Source organism: Brachyhypopomus gauderio, chromosome 16 (genome assembly GCF_052324685.1).
Source record: "Brachyhypopomus gauderio isolate BG-103 chromosome 16, BGAUD_0.2, whole genome shotgun sequence".
Classification (NCBI taxonomy): Eukaryota; Metazoa; Chordata; class Actinopteri; order Gymnotiformes; family Hypopomidae; genus Brachyhypopomus; species Brachyhypopomus gauderio.
The window spans coordinates 20,396,924-20,420,309 of NC_135226.1; the positions used below are offsets into that span (position 1 = coordinate 20,396,924).

General features: G+C 44.8%; 1 protein-coding gene across 1 annotated transcript in view; it reads right to left on the bottom strand.

Moving 5' to 3' along the window:
• grik4 (glutamate receptor, ionotropic, kainate 4) overlaps positions 1-23,386 on the bottom strand; it is a 254,342-nt gene that overhangs the window by 136,597 nt on the left and 94,359 nt on the right. The window contains exon 2 of the mRNA XM_076976463.1: positions 16,627-16,761. Within this exon, the coding sequence (XP_076832578.1) occupies positions 16,627-16,708 (82 nt within the window). The 5' untranslated portion in view covers positions 16,709-16,761. The remainder of the gene's footprint in view (positions 1-16,626; positions 16,762-23,386) is intronic.

The window sequence follows — 23,386 nt, forward strand, 5'->3', positions numbered from 1 at the left end:
AGGGGTGGGCGGATGCTTTATGGGGGAGACGCGGAAATTAAGGAATCGCTAAAAGGGAGAGCCCTTATTGTGATTTAGGAAGCTTGAATGTGGATCTTGTGTTTAAAAATGTCTTTTATATAATTTTTTGTTCAATTAATTGGTTCAATGCAGACAGATTTCTTCATAACTTATAATTAGTAGGCTTGAAAGTTACCGGATCGAGGCAGACAGTTCCCGGAACGCACCTTTCAAAATAAAAGAGCTCAAATTAAGCCCTGACTAACACTACCCACTACTCACTAACCCTAACACTACCCACTAACCCTAACACTACCCACTAACCCTAACACCAACACTACCCACTAACCCTAACACTACCCACTAACACTACCCACTAACACTAACACTACCCACTAGCCCTAACCCTACCCACTAACCCTAACACTACCCACTAACCCCAACACTACCCACTAACCCTAACCACTAACCCTAGCCCTAACCCTAATGACTAACACTACCCACTAACCCTAACACTACCCACTAGCCCTAACCCTACCCACTAGCCCTAACCCTACCCACTAACACTAACACTACCCACTAGCACTAACCCTAACACTACCCACTAACACTAACACTACCCACTAACCCTAACCCTACCCACTAACACTAACACTACCCACTTACCCATGAGGCCTTGCCCTTTGTGCAGCCATTCTTTGATGCTCTCTCGGGCTCTACCTCAATGCCGGGGCATCTGATTGGCCCCAGAGCTTAGCTTATCTTAACTTGGTCTCCCAAGTGAGGGGTAACCTGCGTTCAGCTCGTGCCCCCGTGACGGCTACGTCAGCCGGAGAGCCGTTCTTTCATCGGAGGCCGGCTTATCCGTCGGACGTTCTGTTATCTTTCATTTCCATAGCTGTTTCACTCTGTACCGTTAAGGCCAGTAGGGACCGCAGGAGTTCTGTTAATGACTTCCAGCGAGGTAGAACTCACAACCATTCTTACCACACAGCCAAAGCCTCCCTTCCCAATTATAAAACACCATGACCAAACCCTTACATGCACTCCCAAGACAAAAATCCTCAATTCCTTCTTTTCACCCTGCATATTCATGAAAATAAGAACACGGTCTGGTCAGACCAATTAGCCGACCTGACCAGAAGAAACCCGATTTATCCTGGACCTGCTGTGTGCATGGAGTGGATAACACCACCAGGTGCAATCATACAGCCCAGCACACTGTGATAGACTCGCTGGGCAATGAGCAGGCTGGTTATATAATGCCTGAAGGTTTGACAGCAGTGAAAGAACTTCATTGGCTCTATAATGCATGAGAGCTCTGAAGGTCACTGCCTCCCTATACTGGTCCAATGCCCTCTTTTGGAGGAATCTTGGGAGCCAGCTCCTTACACGTGGGCAGGGTACATGGACTCCCATGCCGACAAAGTAACAACACCAGCTACCAAGGGATTACAACTGTCCAATTAAATCTTTGGGGTGAGATGCTTCGTGTATTCCCTTGCAATAGCCAGCAGGGGGGCAGGTCAGGCTTGAGTGACCCAGAACAGGGTTTTTACGCACTGGAAAATCCCAGCGGAAAACCGGAGTCATTAACCCTGTTGAAAGCACTTGGGAAGCGACACTTCAACCCTCTCTGCTCTCCATCTTCACCCCATCGCCATCGTCCTCCAGTGCCAGGCTGCGAGTCCTCCAGACCAGGCCGCCGTGTCACCCCCGCGCCGCCGTGCCAGGCAGACGAGCTCATTTAGGGGCCGGTAGAGGGAACGGAGCTGCCTGGGGCCACTCGCCTGGATCAGGCCTGTTGCTCTCAACGCTACTCAGTAATGAGGGCAGGGCAGGCCAGACGCCAGTCACGGGCACGCAAGTCCTGTTGATGACTCACTAGCTGCAGTTTCCCCAATGTCCACGGCTCCCAGGAGCTTCATTAGTTTCTGCAGGAGACTCTCTCCACAGCTGATAGGCAGTAAGACTGACAAGCATCACCTCCTCTCAAACTCACAAACGCAGAGGCACCTGGTCTGGGCTCCCAGCGCATTTTTATATGGGAACTTGTTTGGGCCCTTTCGAACCTTTACAATACAGTTTTCCTGTTGAGATCTGCTCACTTGTCAAAGGCTCGTTAAATAAACGTGTAAATTGTGAAGCAACATAAGAGGTGCCATGTTTTCGTGAGGATAATCTCACTAATGGGACCCTCAAGGAACTTGAACAAATCCGTAATCAAAGGAGAGAACCCACGTCGGCAAGAGATAGATGATCAGATCCCTCTGGAAGATATTAAATAATAGAGGAATCAAGAGACTCACCATATACTGTATATTATCCGCAATTAACTTGCAACTTAGCCCCAGCAACTCCTGAAGAAAAGCTGTGTGTTGCAGTTTGCGTTTTTAAAGGCTGCTTTAAAACAAGAGAACGCTGAACTGAGCCCCAAAGTACGACCCAGCAAAAGTGTTTTTTATTCTACTGCAACTTTTAGGCAGTCCAGAAAAGTCCACTTAATCCTACTGGACACAATAAGAACAGGCGTCTTCTCTTCAGAGCCTGCGATGTTCAAGGCGCGTCGCTGCTGTCTTGTGGTGTGACAGGGACAGAGTCTCCACTGCAGTGTGTCCCCGCCTGGCCTTTGAGCTAAAACAGTCGATATTTCGTGAGTGACGGCCTTTCCTCTCGTGTTTGTGACCGAGCCCACCGATGCGCGTTTTAGGCGGCAGGTGACAGGACCGAGACCGCAGAAACAATCCCGCAGTCCCGCGCAACCAGTCAAGTGGGTGTTGAATCATCTTTGAATGGTACACGATTTCCAGCATGTCATCCAGAGAGGTGTGTCCCAGAAAGGAGTGTACCAGGGAGGCTTGTCCCAGGGGGGTGTGTCCCAGGGAGCCGTGTCCCAGGGAGGCGTGTCCCAGGGAGGCGTGTCCCAGAAAGGAGTGTACCAGGGAGGCTTGTCCCAGGGGGGTGTGTCCCAGGGAGGCGTGTCCCAGAAAGCAGTGTCCCAGGGAGGTGTGTCCCAGGGAGGCGTATCCCAGAAAGGAGTGTACCAGGGAGGCTTGTCCCAGGGAGGCATGTCCCAGAAAGGAGTGTCCCAGGGAGGCGTGTCCCAGGTAGGAGTGTCTCAGGGAGGCATGTCCCAGAGAGTTGTGTGTCCCAGGGAGGCGTGTCCCAGGGAGGTAGGGGAAGACAGTGGAAATATCAGGGCTAATATAAACCTTCTGGAGGTCACAAACAAACTGTCGTTAACTGCTCAGCAGAGACTATCCAGTTAGCTCAGGTGTGTTCACTGTGATATTTACCAGTTAGCTCAGGTGTGTTCACTGTGATATTTACCAGTTAGCTGAGGTGTGTTTACTGTGATATTTACCAGGGAAATTGATCTTTGACATTCTGCTACCGACAAAACTGAAAACGTCAGTGGACTGAACCCAGAACCGGTTCTGACACTGCTGCTTCAAACCGAGCCTCGAGGACGCCAAGATGTCCTAAAGGAGGCAGAGCAACCAGGACGTCTGGGTCCACCTCACCTAGCACATGCCCAAAAGAGCCACTCCCACAGCTCCACGGCGCCCCACGGAGGTGTGCAGGAAACACTGCTGTCATCCAGAGATTAAACCAATTATATAGACCAAAATGTGGAAGATCTCCGCCCAGATCGTGACCTTTGTCAAACGACACCATTTGTCCAACATTGTGAACTCATTTTTTTAGCTTTTTTAATACAGTAGCGAGTTCCCAGCAGCTGGTTCCATGGCTAGTGCTGAGACTCAAGGTCTCCTGTAAACAAAGATTAGAGGAAGTGAGCATGGAAATCAATGGAGGAAAATGGACGTCCACGCCTGGGCTTGGGAGCCACAGCAACCCTAATCAAACCCCTGCACTGAAGAGATAAGCCAGGCCAAGCAGGTCCAGAAGTTACCCCGTGATTTTCTGCCCTGTTATTTTCTGGCCACTGGTGAGTTTGCTTGAATGTCTTGGAGTTTTCATATAATAGCCATGTTGGCATAGTACTGAGTACATTCATTTTTATTGTATCTATTAATATCTATGAAAGTGTTGAGGCTAGGCCGATCACAGTTATTGTACACACACACACACACACACACACACACACGGTTCGTCTCAGCTTTATCGTTTGTGTTTATTTATTTTTATTTTTTTGCAGTTGCCAGTTTCGCTGATTCGCAGGCCAGTGGATTTTTCCCCCATCTGGCTCTCAGAAACGCTGTCAACTCATCTACCGATGTCTCTGCTCCACTGGGCCTTTATCCTGCCATCTCCTCCCCCTCTCCTCCCTCCTCCCCCTCTCCTCCTGCCTGCCTCCTCCCCTCCCTCTCTGCTGTCCTCCCTCTCTCTCTCTATCTCAGACAATTTCGCCAGGCCTGTCTGAGAGCCGCTGGACATAGTTAGCCTGAATGACAGGTAATGACACCCGCTGAGAGATCGCCTTTTCCCAAGGCACACCATCGTCCACATTAGGATGGCTGCATCATTGCGCTCTCTCTCTCTCTCTCTCTCTCTCTCACTCCCTCTATCTATCTATCGGTCTGTCTCCCCCTCGGTCTCTCTCCATCCCTCATTTGCTGCCAGATTGTGGTCTGATTAACAAAAAAAATAAAAAAATCAAATAAATAATCAGCTGACCAGACGAAGGGCTGTTTGACAATGTCAGAATCAGTCCTGACAAGTGGCCTGTGATGTGATGAAGAGTTGAAAAGTAAGACCACAGGCTGAGCACCTGCTACTGCAATCAGACAGAAAGCCAGTCCATAAATTCTTAACAAGCAATGCAAATGTCCGATCTCTCAGTCACACTGTAAAAAGCAATGGACCTGGCCATTAGACGTCCGCGCTAATGCTGTTCATATCTATGCATTATCAATATTAGATGCATACGAGTATAAAGCATAGCTACTATAGTGTTAAAGCACAAAAATATAAGACCACTATGTACATATTTTTTGCACACAGTTCGAGGAGACGATAAATGAATATAAACAGGTCATATTTTCAGAGTGGCTTCTGCTAAGCAGTCTGAAGTCAGGGTCAATTTGAATTCCCATAAGCCCAAATCCGAGGCTATTCCAGCTCTGTGCAGTAAACACTGACAAATGTCTGGGCATGAAATGAGCGCTGGTTTGTAACGCTCAATTAAGGCCAACAACAGCACAGTTGTGATTATTCCGTTGTGGCAAAATCCGAATTACGATGACCTAAAGCAAAGCCAAGCAACAGGTGAGAACATCATGGTTACAGAGGACAAGCAGAGTCTTGATATGTAGATCTCAGCGCTGTTAACTAGGCAGCATGGAGACAGGTGTGTGGTGTTAACTGGGCAGCATGGAGACAGGTGTGTGGTGTTAACTGGGCGGTGTAGAGACAGGTGTGTGGTGTTAACTGGGCGGTGTAGAGACAGGTGTGTGGTGTTAACTGGGCAGCATGGAGACAGGTGTGTGGTGTTAACTGGGCAGCATGGAGACAGGTGTGTGGTGTTAACTGGGCGGTGTAGAGACAGGTGTGTAGTGTTAACTGGGCAGTGTGGAGACAGGTGTGTGGTGTTAACTGGGCAGCATGGAGACAGGTGTGTGGTGTTAACTGGGCAGTGTGGAGACAGGTGTGTGGTGTTAACTGGGCAGTGTGGAGACAGGTGTGTGGTGTTAACTGGGCGGTGTAGAGACAGGTGTGTGGTGTTAACTGGGCAGCATGGAGACAGGTGTGTGGTGTTAACTGGCAGCATGGAGACAGGTGTGTTGTGTTAACTGGGCAGTGTGGAGACAGGTGTGTGGTGTTAACTGGGCGGTGTGGAGACAGGTGTGTGGTGTTAACTGGGCGGTGTGGAGACATGTGTGTGGTGTTAACTGGGCGGTGTAGAGACAGGTGTGTGGTGTTAACTGGGCAGTGTGGAGACAGGTGTGTGGTGTTAACTGGGCAGTGTGGAGACAGGTGTGTTGTGTTAACTGGGCAGTGTGGAGACAGGTGTGTTGTGTTAACTGGGCAGTGTGGAGACAGGTGTGTGGTGTTAACTGGGCAGCATGGAGACAGGTGTGTGGTGTTAACTGGGCGGTGTGGAGACAGGTGTGTGTTGTTAACTGGCAGTGTGGAGACAGGTGTGTGGTGTTAACTGGGCGGTGTGGAGACAGGTGTGTGGTGTTAACTGGGCGGTGTGGAGACAGGTGTGTGGTGTTAACTGGGCAGTGTGGAGACAGGTGTGTGGTGTTAACTGGGCGGTGTAGAGACAGGTGTGTGGTGTTAACTGGGCAGCATGGAGACAGGTGTGTGGTGTTAACTGGGCAGTGTGGAGACAGGTGTGTGGTGTTAACTGGGCAGCATGGAGACAGGTGTGTGGTGTTAACTGGGCGGTGTAGAGACAGGTGTGTGGTGTTAACTGGGCAGTGTGGAGACAGGTGTGTGGTGTTAACTGGGCAGTGTGGAGACAGGTGTGTGGTGTTAACTGGGCGGTGTGGAGACAGGTGTGTGGTGTTAACTGGGCGGTGTGGAGACAGGTGTGTGGTGTTAACTGGGCGGTGTGGAGACAGGTGTGTGGTGTTAACTGGGCGGTGTGGAGACAGGTGTGTGGTGTTAACTGGGCAGAGACAGGTGTGTGGTGTTAACTGGGCAGTGTGGAGACAGGTGTGTGGTGTTAACTGGGCGGTGTGGAGACAGGTGTGTGGTGTATGATTCTCCAGTTATTTCTCCTGCATTAAGGCAGCGGGGCACAGACGGCTCTGCTCAATCACCCCATGGGCAACAGATCATCAGAGGAATGAGGCTATATAAGAAACCAAAGACAAAGTTACTGAACTAAACTATGAGATGATGGAGGTGAAATTCCCTAATGGTCCACACCATGCACTGTTAGAGCATGGTGTGGACCAGAAAACGGCATATCGATACATTACATTCACCTGTTTATGGTATTTTATTTTTTTATTTAATGATATTAATTCTGCAAAAAAACTATTACTGAAAAGCAGAAATGAAGTTCAAACAATAGCAGACGATGTTGAATTTTGAGTTACGTTATAGAATTATTTATACAGTTATTTAACTATTCCATATATTTGGGACGATTGTGACAAGCGGCACTATATGTGTTGTGGTCTGAGGTCTCCGTGTCCATCAGGTCCACAGCATGCCAGGCTGGGCGCTGAGATGCAGCGTGTACTGGGTCTCTTTAGGCCACTGGACCTCCAGGGCCCAACTGAACAGAGACGAGATTCAAAGATGCCAAGAACCAGGTCCTCACGGCATAGTACTGGCACCTCCGCACCACACACACACACACACACACACACACACACACACACACACACACACACACACCGCGGCTGCCTTTCACCTTGTAAGACCATTTCTTGTCCCTGACGAGGCCATATAAAAAATACTTAATTTTATCTCTTTGCCCCTTAACCTAAGCATAGAGTTATTTGTGACTACGAGAATGTAAAGTCCAGGTCAGGAGGCCGTTCTCCACCGCATGTGACGATAACGGTGAAGAGAAGCGCCCATGCGGTGAACTGAAAGGATGTCTGATAGAGTGACACACAAGGTCTCTGCACACTCGCTCGCCACAGAGAAATCACATTCAAGGAGATGTGGTGAGAGGCCTGACTGCGGCTGTCGTGCCTGTGTAGCGATCGCAGATAAACGGATGCGGCCGGAGGGAGTCGCCCGGTGCGGCCGGCCGGAACGTCCCTTCCTTGCCCGCATCGACGTCCAGGCCATGCTGGGGTGCTTGCAGAGAGCCAAAGACCACGATGGAAGCAGAGATGGTTTATCTATATTCATGAGCAAACTTTCATGTATTTTGTAGCAGCACAGAACTTAAACTACATAACGCTTACTATTGAAAAGGCATTTTAGAGGCAAAAATGTCCAGCAGGGAAAAACAGCTATTGAAAGACAAGTGTTCATTCATCACATGGGGCAACAAAAACACTGGCATCAATGTAGAACAACTTTAAAATGTATATATGTGATACTGAATGGTAGAGGGGTTGAGAGGGTTTGGTGATGTCCATGGTGAATTCAGCAGTATTAACTGGTCCATAGCAGAATGAACGACACCGCATGAAGTATTCATGGATACACGCGTAAAAGAAAACCCAGAAGCGGGCTAGACTCGGTTTACCGGCTGAATGGAACTGCAAGATATCAGCTTCTCCAGGATGGAGGTACAGACCGCACAGGAAAGGGTGTGCAGCTAAAGCACATGCCCTTGCAGGCAAGAACAGTGACGTCTGGTGCATCAGGTCAGGAGACACAATGTTAGGAAGATAAAGTATGGTTAATTTGAGGGTAATGAACAACAAAGACAGAAGCAGTCGAGTGGAGAGACACAGGACGAGACACTCCAGGAGGACGCCACCGGTCTTCACGCAGATCTCCTGGGAAATGGCACATCTATGCAAATATTTTCAATCTGTTGGCTGTTACCTCCACAAATCTTTAGTTTTTGTTTTTGATGTATTTCTTCAGCTAGTCAGGAGGTAATATTAGAACATCAACAACATGTACTGGTATAGCTGCAGGTCTGCACAGGCTACAGAAGGTGTGACACTGGCTGCCCGAGGCTACACGGTTTCTGTTGCTTTCATTACTTTTGGTCCTGTTGGGTTCTGTTACCCCATTCTGTAGTTCAGTGCTCTTCTGGCAACACTATTTAAGACATTTGTTTATGTTTTAGCTGCAGGCTTTGATTAACAGAGCACTGACAGACTAATTTAATATTGGTATACTTGGGAGTATCTCCATTAGCACACAGTGTGTGTGGGTGTTTATCAGGAGCTCAGTGGCGGGGTTGACTGGTGCTTTCAGCTTTTCTCAACTGCTTTTCTGCTTCTCGTGATGATTTTCCCGGGACATCTTTAGCAGATACTATGATCACGTGTTTGATCTTTTTTTTCTCATAAATACTTATTAGCCACCTTTTAAAAGAATTAGCCTGCAGGGAAACTGGATTTAGAGTTTAGTTTTGTGATCATGGAGAGTAAGAGTGTTCATTTATGATGTGTTATTTGTATTTTACTTGAAATAAGAAACGTGCTTTTCTGTAAGATGTTAGATCTGTCTCCTGAACACTCTATGTCTCTGTCTGCATCTGAATACTACCTGTGTTACAGAAATGAATACAGTTATTACTGTAATACAGTAATACAGGTAGTACTGTAATACAGTTCAAACAGATAATATTTCTTTACCTGTAGTACCGGTAGATTTTATTAATTTAAAGTGACTATTAAATGAAAGTGTAACTTTCATTTGTGATAAATGTATAAATGTTTGGTTAAAAAAAAAAAGTTTGGTTAAATCAAACAAAATCTTTTTGACCTGAGAGACTAAATGGGCTGACTAGAAGTACAATCCCTCCTCCAAAGACCCTTTACTACACACCCATTACAAGACACAACATTCAACACCACAGCAAAAGTCCCCATTTACTCATTCATCTAAAATATGTCATTCAAATTGATATTCAATATTTTTAAATGCTTTATTTTCAAGTGAAACAAATGTTTTTGTTTCCTCGCATTTCTAAATGCCTCAAATGAAACTGAAATATCCATCTGTTCACTTCTCCAACTGTTGCGACACTAGTGTGTTTCATTCAAACGGTCAGAGAGATGCTCCTCACTGTTGGCCTCTGTGAAGTTATCAGGAGACAACATCTCAGCCACTACGTCCTCCACGCAGTTTGAACTGTGGTGAAGGTCTCAGTGCTGAACATTCTTCACATTTCTGTAATAACGCCAAAGGAGTGTAGTTCTGCACGGCACGACGTTCTCAGCATTATTACTATTCCAGTAACTGAACACAGGGCAGCCAAGTTTAAAATTTCAGTAAATGAACAATTTCAGCTTCTAGATTACGCATAGTGATTATATACGATTGTGATAATTCAGTACAGAAACTGGACACAATTCGTCAACATGTCTCTCTTGTAAATGAGACGCCAAGTCTCAATGGGACTACCTGTATAAATAAAGGTCTAAATAAATAAAAAAACATTAAAAATAGACATAATTAATTGAACAAGATATGATGGAGGGAGGTATGTGAAATAAGACGACCAAATATATGCCTCTATATATAATGAGCTGCAGACATATTTCCCATATTTTCATTTAAATCACTAGAATTTCAAAATGATGTTGACAGTAGGAGCATTTATGGAAGATAACATCCTGCAAATATCCTGCCGACGTTTTCTGGTTCTCACAGTGATTCAGTGTTCTGGGGTGGACGTTACTCTGATGTACGAGGGTCTGCACTTCCAGTGATGAAAGACTACACTTTTCCCTGACCGACAGAGTATATATCGATTCTTTTCTTGTTTAGCCAAACTTTTTTTTTCCATCAGTTATGAAGACTGACATGTTTCCTATACTTGTATCATGATAATGTCTTTTGCTTGGAGAGTTTACTCGTTTACTTCTCAAGAAACAGCTCCTCAAGTTAAAAGGTGGAAGTTTGACGTTTACCTTCTACATAGTGAGACGTTTAAGTTCCAACAGTTTTTACTTATTAATTCAAAAGTGGCTGATAATGCTTGAATACTAGGAGAGGTGATTAAATGTTACATTCAGAGCGTACGTCTCTTCTGACTGTCTCCTCTGCAGTAACGATGTACCATAATTAGAAAGAAGGATTTCAGTGCCTGATGAGGATAAGAAAAAAATGTTTTGAAGGGAGCACAAAGAAAGCAGTCACGGCATAAAGTAAATGAGACGCCTTATCTTCACTGGGAGATCATTCTCCATCTCACAAAAAGAGACATCCATGCTCCACGAACGCAGCTGTCCCTGTTCGCTCTCCTGAAGTCCTGAAGACCGCTGCCCTTTAACCCCGTGTCCGATAACGCAGGTGGGGTCACAGTTCAAACTGAAGAGATTAACGAGACTTTTTGTGAATTTGACTGCCGTTGGTTTCCCCCAGAGCGGCCCAACAGGAACGGTGGACCGACCCTGGGGGAGGAAGTGCTGGCTTTGTTGGGTAAAGCCCATTAGCCTCAAACATCAACTCAGCTGGCTGCAGGTGTTCAGATACCCACACAAACTGTACAGTCACTGCTTGAATATGTGTCCTCTAGGAGGCAGAGGGGGGTAGAGGGGGTAGAGGGGGGCAGGTAGGGGGGTAGAGGGGGGCAGGTAGGGGGTAGAGGGGGTAAAGGGGGGTAGAGGGGGGCAGGTAGGGGGTAGAGGGGGTAGAGGGGGTAGAGGGGGGCAGGTAGGGGGCAGAGGGGATAGGTAGGGGGGTAGAGGGGGGCAGGTAGGGGGTAGAGGGGGTAAAGGGGGGTAGAGGGGGGCAGGTAGGGGGTAGAGGGGGTAGGTAGGGGGGTAGAGGGGGGCAGAGGGGTAGATTCTTTATAATTGTGGACAGTCAACAGTCAGTCTGATCACACCAGGAGTCTGATCACAACAGCCAGTCTGATCACAAAATCAGCCTAATCACAACAGCAGCCTAATAGCAGTCTAATCACAGTAGTCAGTCCTATCACAATAGTGGTCTAGTCAAGGCAGCTGGTCTAATCACAATGGCCATCAGTCTGATCACAATGGTCAGCTGTCTAACCATCATAACTGGTCTCGTCATAATGGCTCATCACAATAGCTGGACTAATCACAATAGCCAGCAGTCTAATCACAACACCCAGTCTAATCACAATGGTCAACGGTCTAATCACAATGTCCACCTGTCTAATCAGAATAGCTGTTCTAATCACAATGGCTGGTCTAATAATAACTAAGTCTAATAATAATAAGTCTAATGACAATAGCAAGTTAATATTATTAAAATAGATTACATCAGATCAGATGAAAGCATTAATGTATTCCTCTCAGAATTGCGTTCGTGCAGGTTGGATGCAATTTTGGATCCTGTATCTCAGCTCTCTCTCTCGTGATTCTGAAAGGCCAAGACTACAATCAGACACTACATTAGACCCTGTCCTGCTATAAGACTACAATCAGACACTACATTAGACAGTCCCTGTCCTGCTATAAGACTACAATCAGACACTACATTAGACCCTGTCCTGCTATAAGACTACAATCAGACACTACATTAGACCCTGTCCTGCTATAAGACTACAATCAGACACTACATTAGACCCTGTCCTGCTATAAGACTACAATCAGACACTACATTAGACCCTGTCCTGCTATAAGACTACAATCAGACACTACATTAGACAGTCCCTGTCCTGCTATAAGACTACAATCAGACACTACATTAGACAGTCCCTGTCCTGCTATAAGACTACAATCAGACACTACATTAGACCCTGTCCTGCTATAAGACTACAATCAGACACTACATTAGACAGTCCCTGTCCTGCTATAACCATCATTCCAGGACTGCTGAATCCCTGTCCTACTACAATAATTCAACTTCCACTTCAATTTTAACCACCACAATTCTCAGACATACTCTTAATGCCTTTTTGCAATAATCTCTTTTTCCCACTTTTACCTGAAATGATCCCATCCAGACATTCATGGGTGTTAGGGGTGCAGAGAGATTGCCACTTCAGAACTTTAGCGTTGTTTGTAGCATTATAGCATTTGACCTGCGTCCTCCTGGGCGTTCGTGTCATTCCCCTGATTTAAACCGGATTAAAGGATGAAGGCACTTGTTCAGCAGGTCAGTGGGATAGTTCAGCTCCTGCCCTCATCCCCTACTCGCTGTGCAAAAGACCAGCACCAAGCTGAAGTAGAACACATCTTTACATCTTTTAAAAAATGCATCTAAAGCACTTCTATCACCAAACCGTTCTTTCATTCCCTTACACATCTCACAAACAAAACCCTGCAGTGCGGAGGGCATTCAGGCGGTAATCAGCATTCAGACAGCTGTTGGTATGCATCTGTGTTCAGAGAGAAGTTCTAAAAACTCACAGAGTCAAAGTCACGGTCAAGCCTCTTTGTGTCAGAGCCCGTTTTATTCAGCCTGCTGACCCGTGCTCTTGCGTGCTGCCTGGCCTGTGTGCACATCGTTTATCCAAACAAGTCGTCCAAGACGAAGTCGTCAATGCCAGGGGACGAAGTTTATTAATCTTCCGTTCAAAAGGGGAATTGTAATGAAATGAAAAGAGTCTCTGTAGTCTAGATCTGGAATAATGGTAAAATTACAGGACATGAAATTATATTACATAAAATGAAACCAAATAGCAAAGGAAGGTTTTTCCAGAGTTGGTCGAAGCACTGACAAAGAAGTTTGTCAAAAAAAAAAAACAAAACATGGATGACTTATGAACAGGTTAAAGTCAACTTCCACATTTAACAAAAAATAGCTCATAAATGCATTTCATTTTCTGACACGGACGCTGAAGCCCAGACAATAATTGGCACTGTGAGCAAAGCAGGATGTATAAAACTTATACAGCCCTGCCAGTACTGTTATATTCTTATATCTACACCTCTGCATGCTTTTATCACAGTGTCTAGTCAACTGCAACTATCTCTACGCTAGCCATGGTAGCTAGCCACGGTAGCTAGCCACAGTCTTCTCCTCTTACTCCTAACTCTCATCACTAATCTACCATTAAAGGAAATATAAAATACCCAAAAAGTCATTTGCTTTGCATAAAATTTCACACCACACATCTTCTCTCTCCAACGGCTTCCAGAAGCCGCACTGAAACACTACTTCACTACTGCTTCATCTCGAACAGGAAAGACGAGCTGAAAACAGCTTCGTGAGACTGTCCTTAAAAGACAATATCAGAGAGGGCTGGCGCTATTGTAAATCCCCGGTGGCTTCCCCCAGCCATAGTAAATGATTTGGTGCTTTTGAACAAGGAGGAGCATTGATCCCTACAGAATGTCCAAAGTCAATTACTCAGATGGAGCAAAGTGGCACGCTGTCAGTTCTTCAATAAACATGAGCATAATGAAAATGTGAGTGCAATAGAATTTACAGTCAATTCTGCGGCCATTACACTGACACTTTTACAGCCAACCGCTAAGGCCTTCTTTAGCAGCATGTGTGTGTGTGTGTGTGTGTGTGTGTGTGTGTGTGTGTGTGTGTGTGTAAGCCCAGAGTGGTTCAGGTAAAGATAGGGTACTTTTCTTGTACTAAAGCCCATCAAAATGAGAAGGAGTGCAAAGCCATCTCTCCTAAGAAAGACTCGGCTTGTGCTTATTTATTCTGCTTGATCTCCCAGCCCTGTATGATGAGCTGTGTCCCATGGGAGTTGGAGCAACCGGGCCCCTCCACCCACCTGGGCCTGCCTAGCCCGGCTATTTCAACATGATGTGTTCCACGCGAAAAGCCAGGCAGTCACATTTACGCATGGCAGCTTGGCCAGTGGGTGGCGCTGTTGGTTGCCGCAGGTGTGTAGGTGTGTGTGTGTGTGTGTGTGTTGGGGGTGAAGTAGCCAGCGCTTTTAAGTAGGCTTCAAAACACACAGCAAAGCCGAGTCCCCCTGTCTCATTAAACAGTGTGAGGGGACGCGTCCCTGGACACGTGGGGAGACACTTTTTGTTTCTCTTTGTTTGGAGTTTGTCTTCGTGGACTTTTGAGGGGAGGGGCTAAAGAATGACGGGACTGGCAGAAAACGGCGTTCGTTCGCCAATTACCGGTACCACCCTGGTGAGGCGGGAGTCACCGGGCCGCCGGCACTGCCCAGCAGGGTCGTCTGCACCGCCCAGCAGGGCCGCCGGCACCGCCCAGTGGCTGCAACACTGCCGGCTGCTTAATAATAGATGCGCAAATGCGGAACGTGATTGGTGCAGATAGCAGCCTGGACACAGCAGTGTGTCCCCAGAGCAGCTGGAGAACGAAACATCGCTCACACACTGCAGCTGTAGTTGTTCTGCAGACAAAACACTCACTCACACACACACACACACACACACACACACACACACACAAAACATACGCACACACACACACACACAAAACATACGCACACACACACACAAAACATACGCACACACACACACACACACACACACAAAACATACGCACACACACACACAAAACATACGCACACACACACACACATGCACACACTCACAACAAACACACACACACATTCCATACACACGCACACACTCACAACAAACACACACACACACACAAACACACATACACACACACTCTATACACATACACATACAAAACACACACACACGCAACACAGCCTTCCAAAACAGCGTGTTAAAACACATGAGCAACCCACACAAAAACACACACATGCATGCAACAAAATCCCAGCCTCCCAATACAGTGTGTTATCTACACCAGCACACTACACACACACACACACACACACACACACACACACACACACACACACACACACACACACTCACAATATGCATACCCCCTGCTGTTCCATCATCCAGAACTAGGCTTACACTGCTCAGTGGCAGTAAATTGCAGAGGGGACATTTCATTCCAAGAGAGGTTTGGCCTAGCCACAGTTAGCTACACTCTCTCTCTCTTTACCTGACACTGAAGTTCACTATAGAAATGCAGTGAGATCAAAGAGCTCACATAATTTCATTAATGACACAGAAGATGAAGAAGGTTCTGGTAAACACACACACACACACACACACACACACACACACTGAACAACATTTGGAATGGATTTGAAGTTCACATTCAATTAACGTGCTAACAGTATCATGCCACACCGAGGCTATTGTCATCAGTGCTCCATTGACATTAGCACTCTCTACGAGAGCAAAATTGACATCCATAATTTTGGATTAATGCTGAAACTTAAGTGCCCTTGTGGAAAAAACAGAATACTCACTGGTATTTAGTGTGGTAATGAAAACGTACAGCAGAGTTCGTAGTCCTGTCATTTAAACCATAGCCTTTCAGAGAAACTCATGTTTAGCCACTGTTGGCCCAAAATATCTTGTACGATGAAGTGCACATTAAGTCAGGATCATAATACTTTACTGGCTGTGAATGAGCCAAGGAACGCCAGAAACAAATTAATGAGATATGTAGAGTCATCATTTATTCATTTTAAATATAAAATAAAGTATCAATTTGATTTAAAAATGAAATCAAAGTACTGTTTCCTCATTATGTATTGCGATAATTATTCATAAATAAAGTCCTCGGATACAGCATGTTTTCACGAGTGTTTTTTGTTGCTACCAAAGCATTATTACTTAGGTAGCAAATGAACACTATTAACTGAGTCAATGCATTGGGTCTAATTAAATACATTCATTTGATTGGTACTTAGTTACAGAAACAGAAGAAAACAAGGCCAGTCTTGTGTTCTAAGTTCTGACGACTAAAACGGGAGTTAATTGCAGATTCAGGCAATGCGCTTGTACACCAGATCTGAGGAACCCCAGGTTTCCATTAACACTCACAAGGTTCACTCAGTCCCAGTGCAGTTCAGCCTGTTTCTATCTCATTACATTTGAGCTTTACAAACACAGTCCAGCTTTGCACAGCCCTAATTCAACTTTACCCAATAGTTCAACTTTACACGATACAGTTCAACTTCACCAAATACAATTCAGCTTTACCTAGAACCAGTATGGTTCAGTTTGACCCAGTACAGTTCAGCTTTACCCAGTCTCATTACAGCTCAGGTCTCCTGGTACACTGGCGGTACCAGACACACCTTCTCCTCGCCCTGGGGGGACTCACCTATTCTGAAGGACAGTGGGCCACTGGTGGAGCTTCTCACCCACATGGCTAAGAAGAGCAGAGGTGCCCAGGGTGCGAGCATCTTCTATACCTCCTCATGGGTCCTGCCCTGGGGCTGCCCCTCCACACAGCCACCTGGAGAAAACACAGAGAAACCTCAGCTAGGGCAGCATGTTAGCTACAGCAGCGATAAGCCGCACCGCATGACGGATGGGGAGAGGTGTGGTCGTCTCCACACCACATGACGGCTCTGGGGGGGTGTGGCCATCTCCGCACCACATGACGGCTGGGGAGAGGTGTGACCATCTACACACCATGACGGCCCTGGGGAGGGGGGAGGCGTGGCCATCTCCACACCACATGACGGCTTGGGGGGGGGGCGTGGCCATCTCCACACCGCCAGTTACAGTTTTCTCAGGCATAATTTCCCTCCAATTAAGGGGGAGATTTAGCTTGATTCTATTTTACGAACATGTTTTATTAATGTATTAATGAGTTTATTTTTAGGTGCTCTTTGTTTAGAGGTTACTGTAAGATCACACATGCTTACCGGTGAGCATTAATTAAAGCACATGCTACTCAATAATAACCCAACCACATTCACATTTTTCTCCATCCAAATACATATGGACTTGCAATGCTCCGATTCCGTGTGTCTTCACACCAAGGTAACTAAAGATAAAAGATACAGCATAAGTCATTTAAGAGTCAATTATTTCATTAATTATTAATCTTGCCATGACAATGGAACTGAATTAATTATTTAGACAACTCTAGTATAACATGAAAAACAAGCTCATTATAATCTTTGAAGATGCTGATTGGTATTGTAATTGATGCAGTGCTACAGGCGGATCATAAAGCACACAGCAGAGATCATAGATCACGCTGACAGCCAGATTATATCTGAGATCACGTTCACAGCTTCCGTCAACAAACACACATTACATTATAAAACACATTTTAAGATGTTCTTTTCTTTGTTTCACAGACATTAGCTTTTAAATTGAGACAGATTTAAATTGATTCAGTCAATGCAATCCTGAGAAGTAATATCCCAGTTCCCCCAGTGTGACCAGTAGCCAGTGAAGAATGAAATGGACAGTTGGTCTCATTTAATTTAAATGACAAACATTCATCTGGAGTAGTATATTTAATCCATAATCCTCCCCCTCTCTGTCCTCTTGTTCACTGGACCTTATCTTCACGTGCTTATATGAGGGAAAGTGTCAGGCAGTCAGACGTGGCTTCAGTACCTTTCATTAAAATCCAAGCTTCCAGAAACATGTAGATACATTATCACAGCAGGAACAGGACAATTAGAAACCATACACAGACCCAGATCAATTCACTCAAATGCAATTACAGAAATCACAGCATGCTCTGTGCACGGTAGCAGACGTTCGGTGGAATACCAAATTGGCCGAGTCAATATTCACCAGTCAATAGCCATCAGTGAGAGATTTCATAGCTTCAGGTGTCTTAAAATGAGACAAAGAAAAAACACAGGTCTTAATATCATAAATATATGATCCATCATCGTTACACACAATGCCATTAATATGATGTTTCTTTCAGAACCTCACTTCCCCCAGAACAGTCAGCTTAAAAAAACAACAACAACCTAGACGGGTCCAGATGTGTGTCTGTGCTGGTTCTGCAGGGTTCGACACGGGGACAGTCGCTCTAAGTGTCACACGGCCCCCTTTAAACCAAACCGGACTGGAAGAATCCTGCAATAACCAGTTTGAAAACCAACTCAACCATTTCCCCAGATTTGTAGTTGTAGGTTTCTGCTCGGAGGAAACAAGCTCCTATTTAAGTGGTGACAGGCAATTAAAAATGTGCTACAGCGCCTGCGACCGCAACGGTGCACCGTGATGGACGACGTGAATGGTGAACCCACAATACATTGTAGCTTTTCTTCTGTAAAGGGAGTGGAGGTGGTTCTCCAGTTCCGTCGTTTTTGAAGCACCCGGTCTGGAAGATCTGGTGGAGGCAGGAAGAGGCATGCCGGGTGGGCCGGGGGGCGTGGCCGGGTGGGCCGGGGGGCGTGGCATGCGGAGCCCTGGAGGTGCCAGTCACCAGTGCTGTTCACCTTGGGCAGGAAGGTCATTTGGATTCCTCACCCTCGATTACACGGGGAGATGTGGGAGCGATTTCCTTTACACTCTCACATAAACACGCGTGCACGCACCCGTGCACACGCCTTCTTTACAGTTTCACATTCTCTCGTGACACAGTGTGAGGGTCGTTGCACACGCTCAATAGACAGATGTTCCAGGAAGCACTCAGGAATTTCCACGCGTAACCGATTTACACATTTACACAAGCAGCCGCAGGTCAACTGCAGCTTTTCCTTAGTACACGTACACGTTCTGCTATATGGCAAGACCAAACATGAGTTCAGGATGAGACCAAGCATGAGACTAGAATGAGACTAAGCATACACAATTTTAGAGAAAACACAGTAAGAATCTTCAGTCCAAGTGACTGGGAACACCGTCATATAATTTAGCCTAAACATGAATTAATTTTGGACAAGACCTTACAAAACCCACGCACCATGAAGGTATAATACAAAGAGATTTTAGTTCTGTTTGTATCCGGTGTGCTGAGCCCGAGAGCAAATTCGGAGACTAATGATGATGGCAAGTATTTATCTGGTGCTTTTCATATATTTCAAAAGCAGCTGTGAAATGGTTAAAGGCCAAAGACATGTGGCCACGTCCCACGTTCGGTGAGGTAGAAAAGCACAGAAGGACACGTGGCATTGTAGCGCCAAAGGACAGCAGAAGAGCCATTAAGTCAGTTCATTATGGGTCATCACGACGAGAGCTTTCAAGTCAATTTAAAAGTGCTTAAGAGTCATTTCCAAACTCCAGTTCTTCAATGCCACACTTTTTCCATTTTCCACAACTCCAATACACCAAATTTAAAAAGGCGGCACAATCATATTTGCATATATTTACAATCAAATGTCAAATTTCCTTTCGTATGGTGCGTTCTCCGTTATCGTCCTGTTCTTGCTCTCTTTTCCTCAATGTGCTATTTTTTAAATAAATGATTCTGAAGGATTCTCTCCACATTAATTTCTGGATACTATACTGCATACTATGGGGACCGGTATGCAGTATACAGTATGCATAGAGTAGTATGCAATGTCAGGCTATTTTGAACACAGGCACACTTGGCCTATATATCTGATCACCCATGATCTTTGAAATCCATGAAGAAAATGTTTGAATTGATGCTCTGATATATATTAAAATGCCTGTGAGATTTTTTATGTAGTGAAAGGGTTTTAAAAAAAAACGCAGATCAAAATCTCCTGCTATATATTTTATACTGCACACTATATAGTATTTACGGTACTGTGCACTTGATACTGGTCTACACAGTAGTATGCAGTATAGTATCTAGTATGTGACAAACACAAATCGTACTACGAGGTCACGTGAACGTACGAAGATTCCCTCCACTGGGGAAAGATTTTCCGCCACCATTGCAAGGTGACATACATCATGAAGAGAGTTCTTGTTGGTACTGGAATATTTAACAGAAGTAATACATTATATCCACGTGTCTTTTCTGTACTGGAAAAATTGTACTGTATTTTGGGTGCATATTGCACATAGCATATTGATTTGTATGCGAGTTGTATACAGAAGGTTATTTTGAAAACAGCCAATATTTTGCAGTGATTTATCAAAATTGACATCCAACACCAGTTAGCTAGCTAACTAAAAGATATTCAAATATTGCTCCTGCTAATCAAATAAATGAAATCATTATTTTAGCTCATTTTCCTTTTATTTGACATTTGACAAAACAGATGAAGAATAATTGCACATAAAATCATGCACTTAATCATTATAATCACACTTGAAAACTGTTGTCACTCACCATGTTGGTTTGTCTTCAGAAACATGCCATGGCATTGAAATCAAGGGATTGAATAGTGACTCAATGAATCCATTGTTTGCACACTGACAATTTACACCTGTGACTTTGTGATCCAGTCACCTTTAAATTTCTAAATGTGAATACTAAGATTTTGCACCCTGTACTCTCAAAGTCCCCTTTTTCGAACACCATTTAGTACAAAATTATGTGATTTTTGTAAAAAAAAAAAAAAACATTTTGAAAAAAAGAAAAGCCACCTGATCCTGTCCAACGGTATATCTCCTCCTCTCTAACAATGATTGGTCCTCAACACATGCACCCATTCTACTGACTGACGTTTTTCTTTAAAAGGCACGTTTTGGGTTTGTTTGGATGGAGAATGACGGCAGTAAGTAGAAGAAGATGAGGAGGTAGAGAACTTCAGCTGGATCTCAGTGTCACAAACCTTTGCCCTAAGAAACAGCAATGTAGGTGTTACAGAGAAAGACACTATAAACACACACACAGTTTGGAGTTAGAGCTGTGCTGCTCTGGCACGATTTAGATGTTCTGAGGTCATCAGCTCAACACAACCATCCAGTTCCCATTTCGGAGGAAATTTCAAATGTTACATTTTTATGTAACTGGCCGTATTTGGCTTAACAGACATACCAGTGGACTCACAACTGGGATTAGTTCATCATCTGCCTCCTGGTGTTGGTGATTCACTCACACACACACACACACACACACACACACACACACACACACACACACACACACACACACACACACACATGCATATATATATATATATATATATATATATATCATTTTTCATTTACATGCTGATTATGATGGATTCACATGTAAAATCTAACATTTGCACAGCGGTAAGTTGTCCGTGGTGCAATTATTATCCTCATGGTAACTATATGAACAAGAATGAAACACTGAGCTGCATTTTGACCACAACAACGCAGTTACCGTCAGGGTTTATGAATTTGACCACGTGAGGTGTGAAGGTGAAAGGAGACACACCTAAAACTTTTTCACCAACACTTTGTTTTACATCTTTAAACATCCCCCCATAAGCCACTTTCATAAGTTCAATGTAGTGTATAAGCACATTTGACAATAGGCTAAATTAGGCATGGAGGAATACATCAGGCTGTGTGATGGCTCTATAACCTGTAAGACTTATCCTTCAGATTATTAACAGAAGGATTATAGATTAGCATTAACACCATCAGCATCCCCATCATATTTCAGTGAATGAACACAAAAACCAACACTGTCACACAAAGGGAAAAAATTAGTCATACATATTTTTTGTCATAATTATTACAAGTGTTCATCAAAACACATTAGCGCACATGTCAATCAAAGAGGAACTCGACTGGTGGATCAATCACAAATGACATGACGTTCAGGATTAATAAAACCACACCAGAAGAATGCAGTAAGAAAAGTGAACTTGACATTATTAAATTCAGCCAACTGCCTTCAGCTGTCTCAACATAAATGTTTTAGTCTTTTTTCCCCTCAGATTTTTCCCAGCAGAGCAACAGCTCTGAGCAATCACCTGAGTGATAACCTCCATCCTGCTCTGAACCGTGGGTCTGAGCTAACGAGGTGAGTGCCGTATCTCTTCCTGCTTAATCGGAAGCAATTAATAATTCTGTTACTGGGTCTGGACCCATATTCAGAGCATATTAGTAAAAAATGACTCATTTTGTCAATGATATGTCAATGAGTGTTAACACATTCTTCACATCCTAGTACAATGGCTATAGACCACAACCTAAAACACATTTTAAATACTTTTATTTCCCCCAAAATGAGACGTAATGCAGCCATGTGTTACAGCTCACTTATTCACTTATTAAAGCCCTCTGTTAAATCAGTACTGCAGAGGCCAGCATTGTGACATCAGTACTACAGAGGCCAGCATTGTGACATCAGTACTACAGAGGCCAGCATTGTGACATCAGTACTACAGAGGCCAACATTGTGACATCAGTACTACAGAGGCCAGCACTGTGACATCAGTACTACAGAGGCCAGCATTGTGACATCAGTACTACAGAGGCCAGCACTGTGACATCAGTACTACAGAGGCCAGCACTGTGACATCAGTACTACAGAGGCCAGCACTGTGACATCAGTACTACAGAGGCCAGCACTGTGACATCAGTACTACAGAGGCCAACATTGTGACATCAGTACTACAGAGTCCAGCATTGTGACATCAGTACTACAGAGGCCAGCACTGTGACATCAGTACTACAGAGGCCAGCACTGTGACATCAGTACTACAGAGGCCAACATTGTGACATCAGTACTACAGAGTCCAGCATTGTGACATCAGTACTACAGAGGCCAGCACTGTGACATCAGTACTACAGAGGCCAACATTGCGACATCAGTACTACAGAGTCCAGCATTGTGAAATCAGTACTACAGAGGCCAACATTGTGACATCAGTAATACAGAGGCCACCATTGTGGCATCAGTACTACAGAGGCCAGCATTGTGACATCAGTAATACAGAGGCAAGCACTGTGACATCAGTACTACAGAGGCCACCATTGTGGCATCAGTACTACAGAGGCCTATACTGCGATACTGACTAACAAATTATATACTGTGCAACCCCAAAACAATAGTTATATTTGGGAACTAAAGTACATTTCAAGGGATTGTTTTTCACTGTTATCACTGAAAAAACCACATAAACTTTGCTATAGATAGGATCTGAGATCTTTTACCTTTTAAAATATCTTCTGCAATATGAGTCAGACAGAAAATGACTGAGGTGTTGCACAAGCAGTAGCATGAACTGGAGCATCTTCTACTAGACCATCCTGATGCA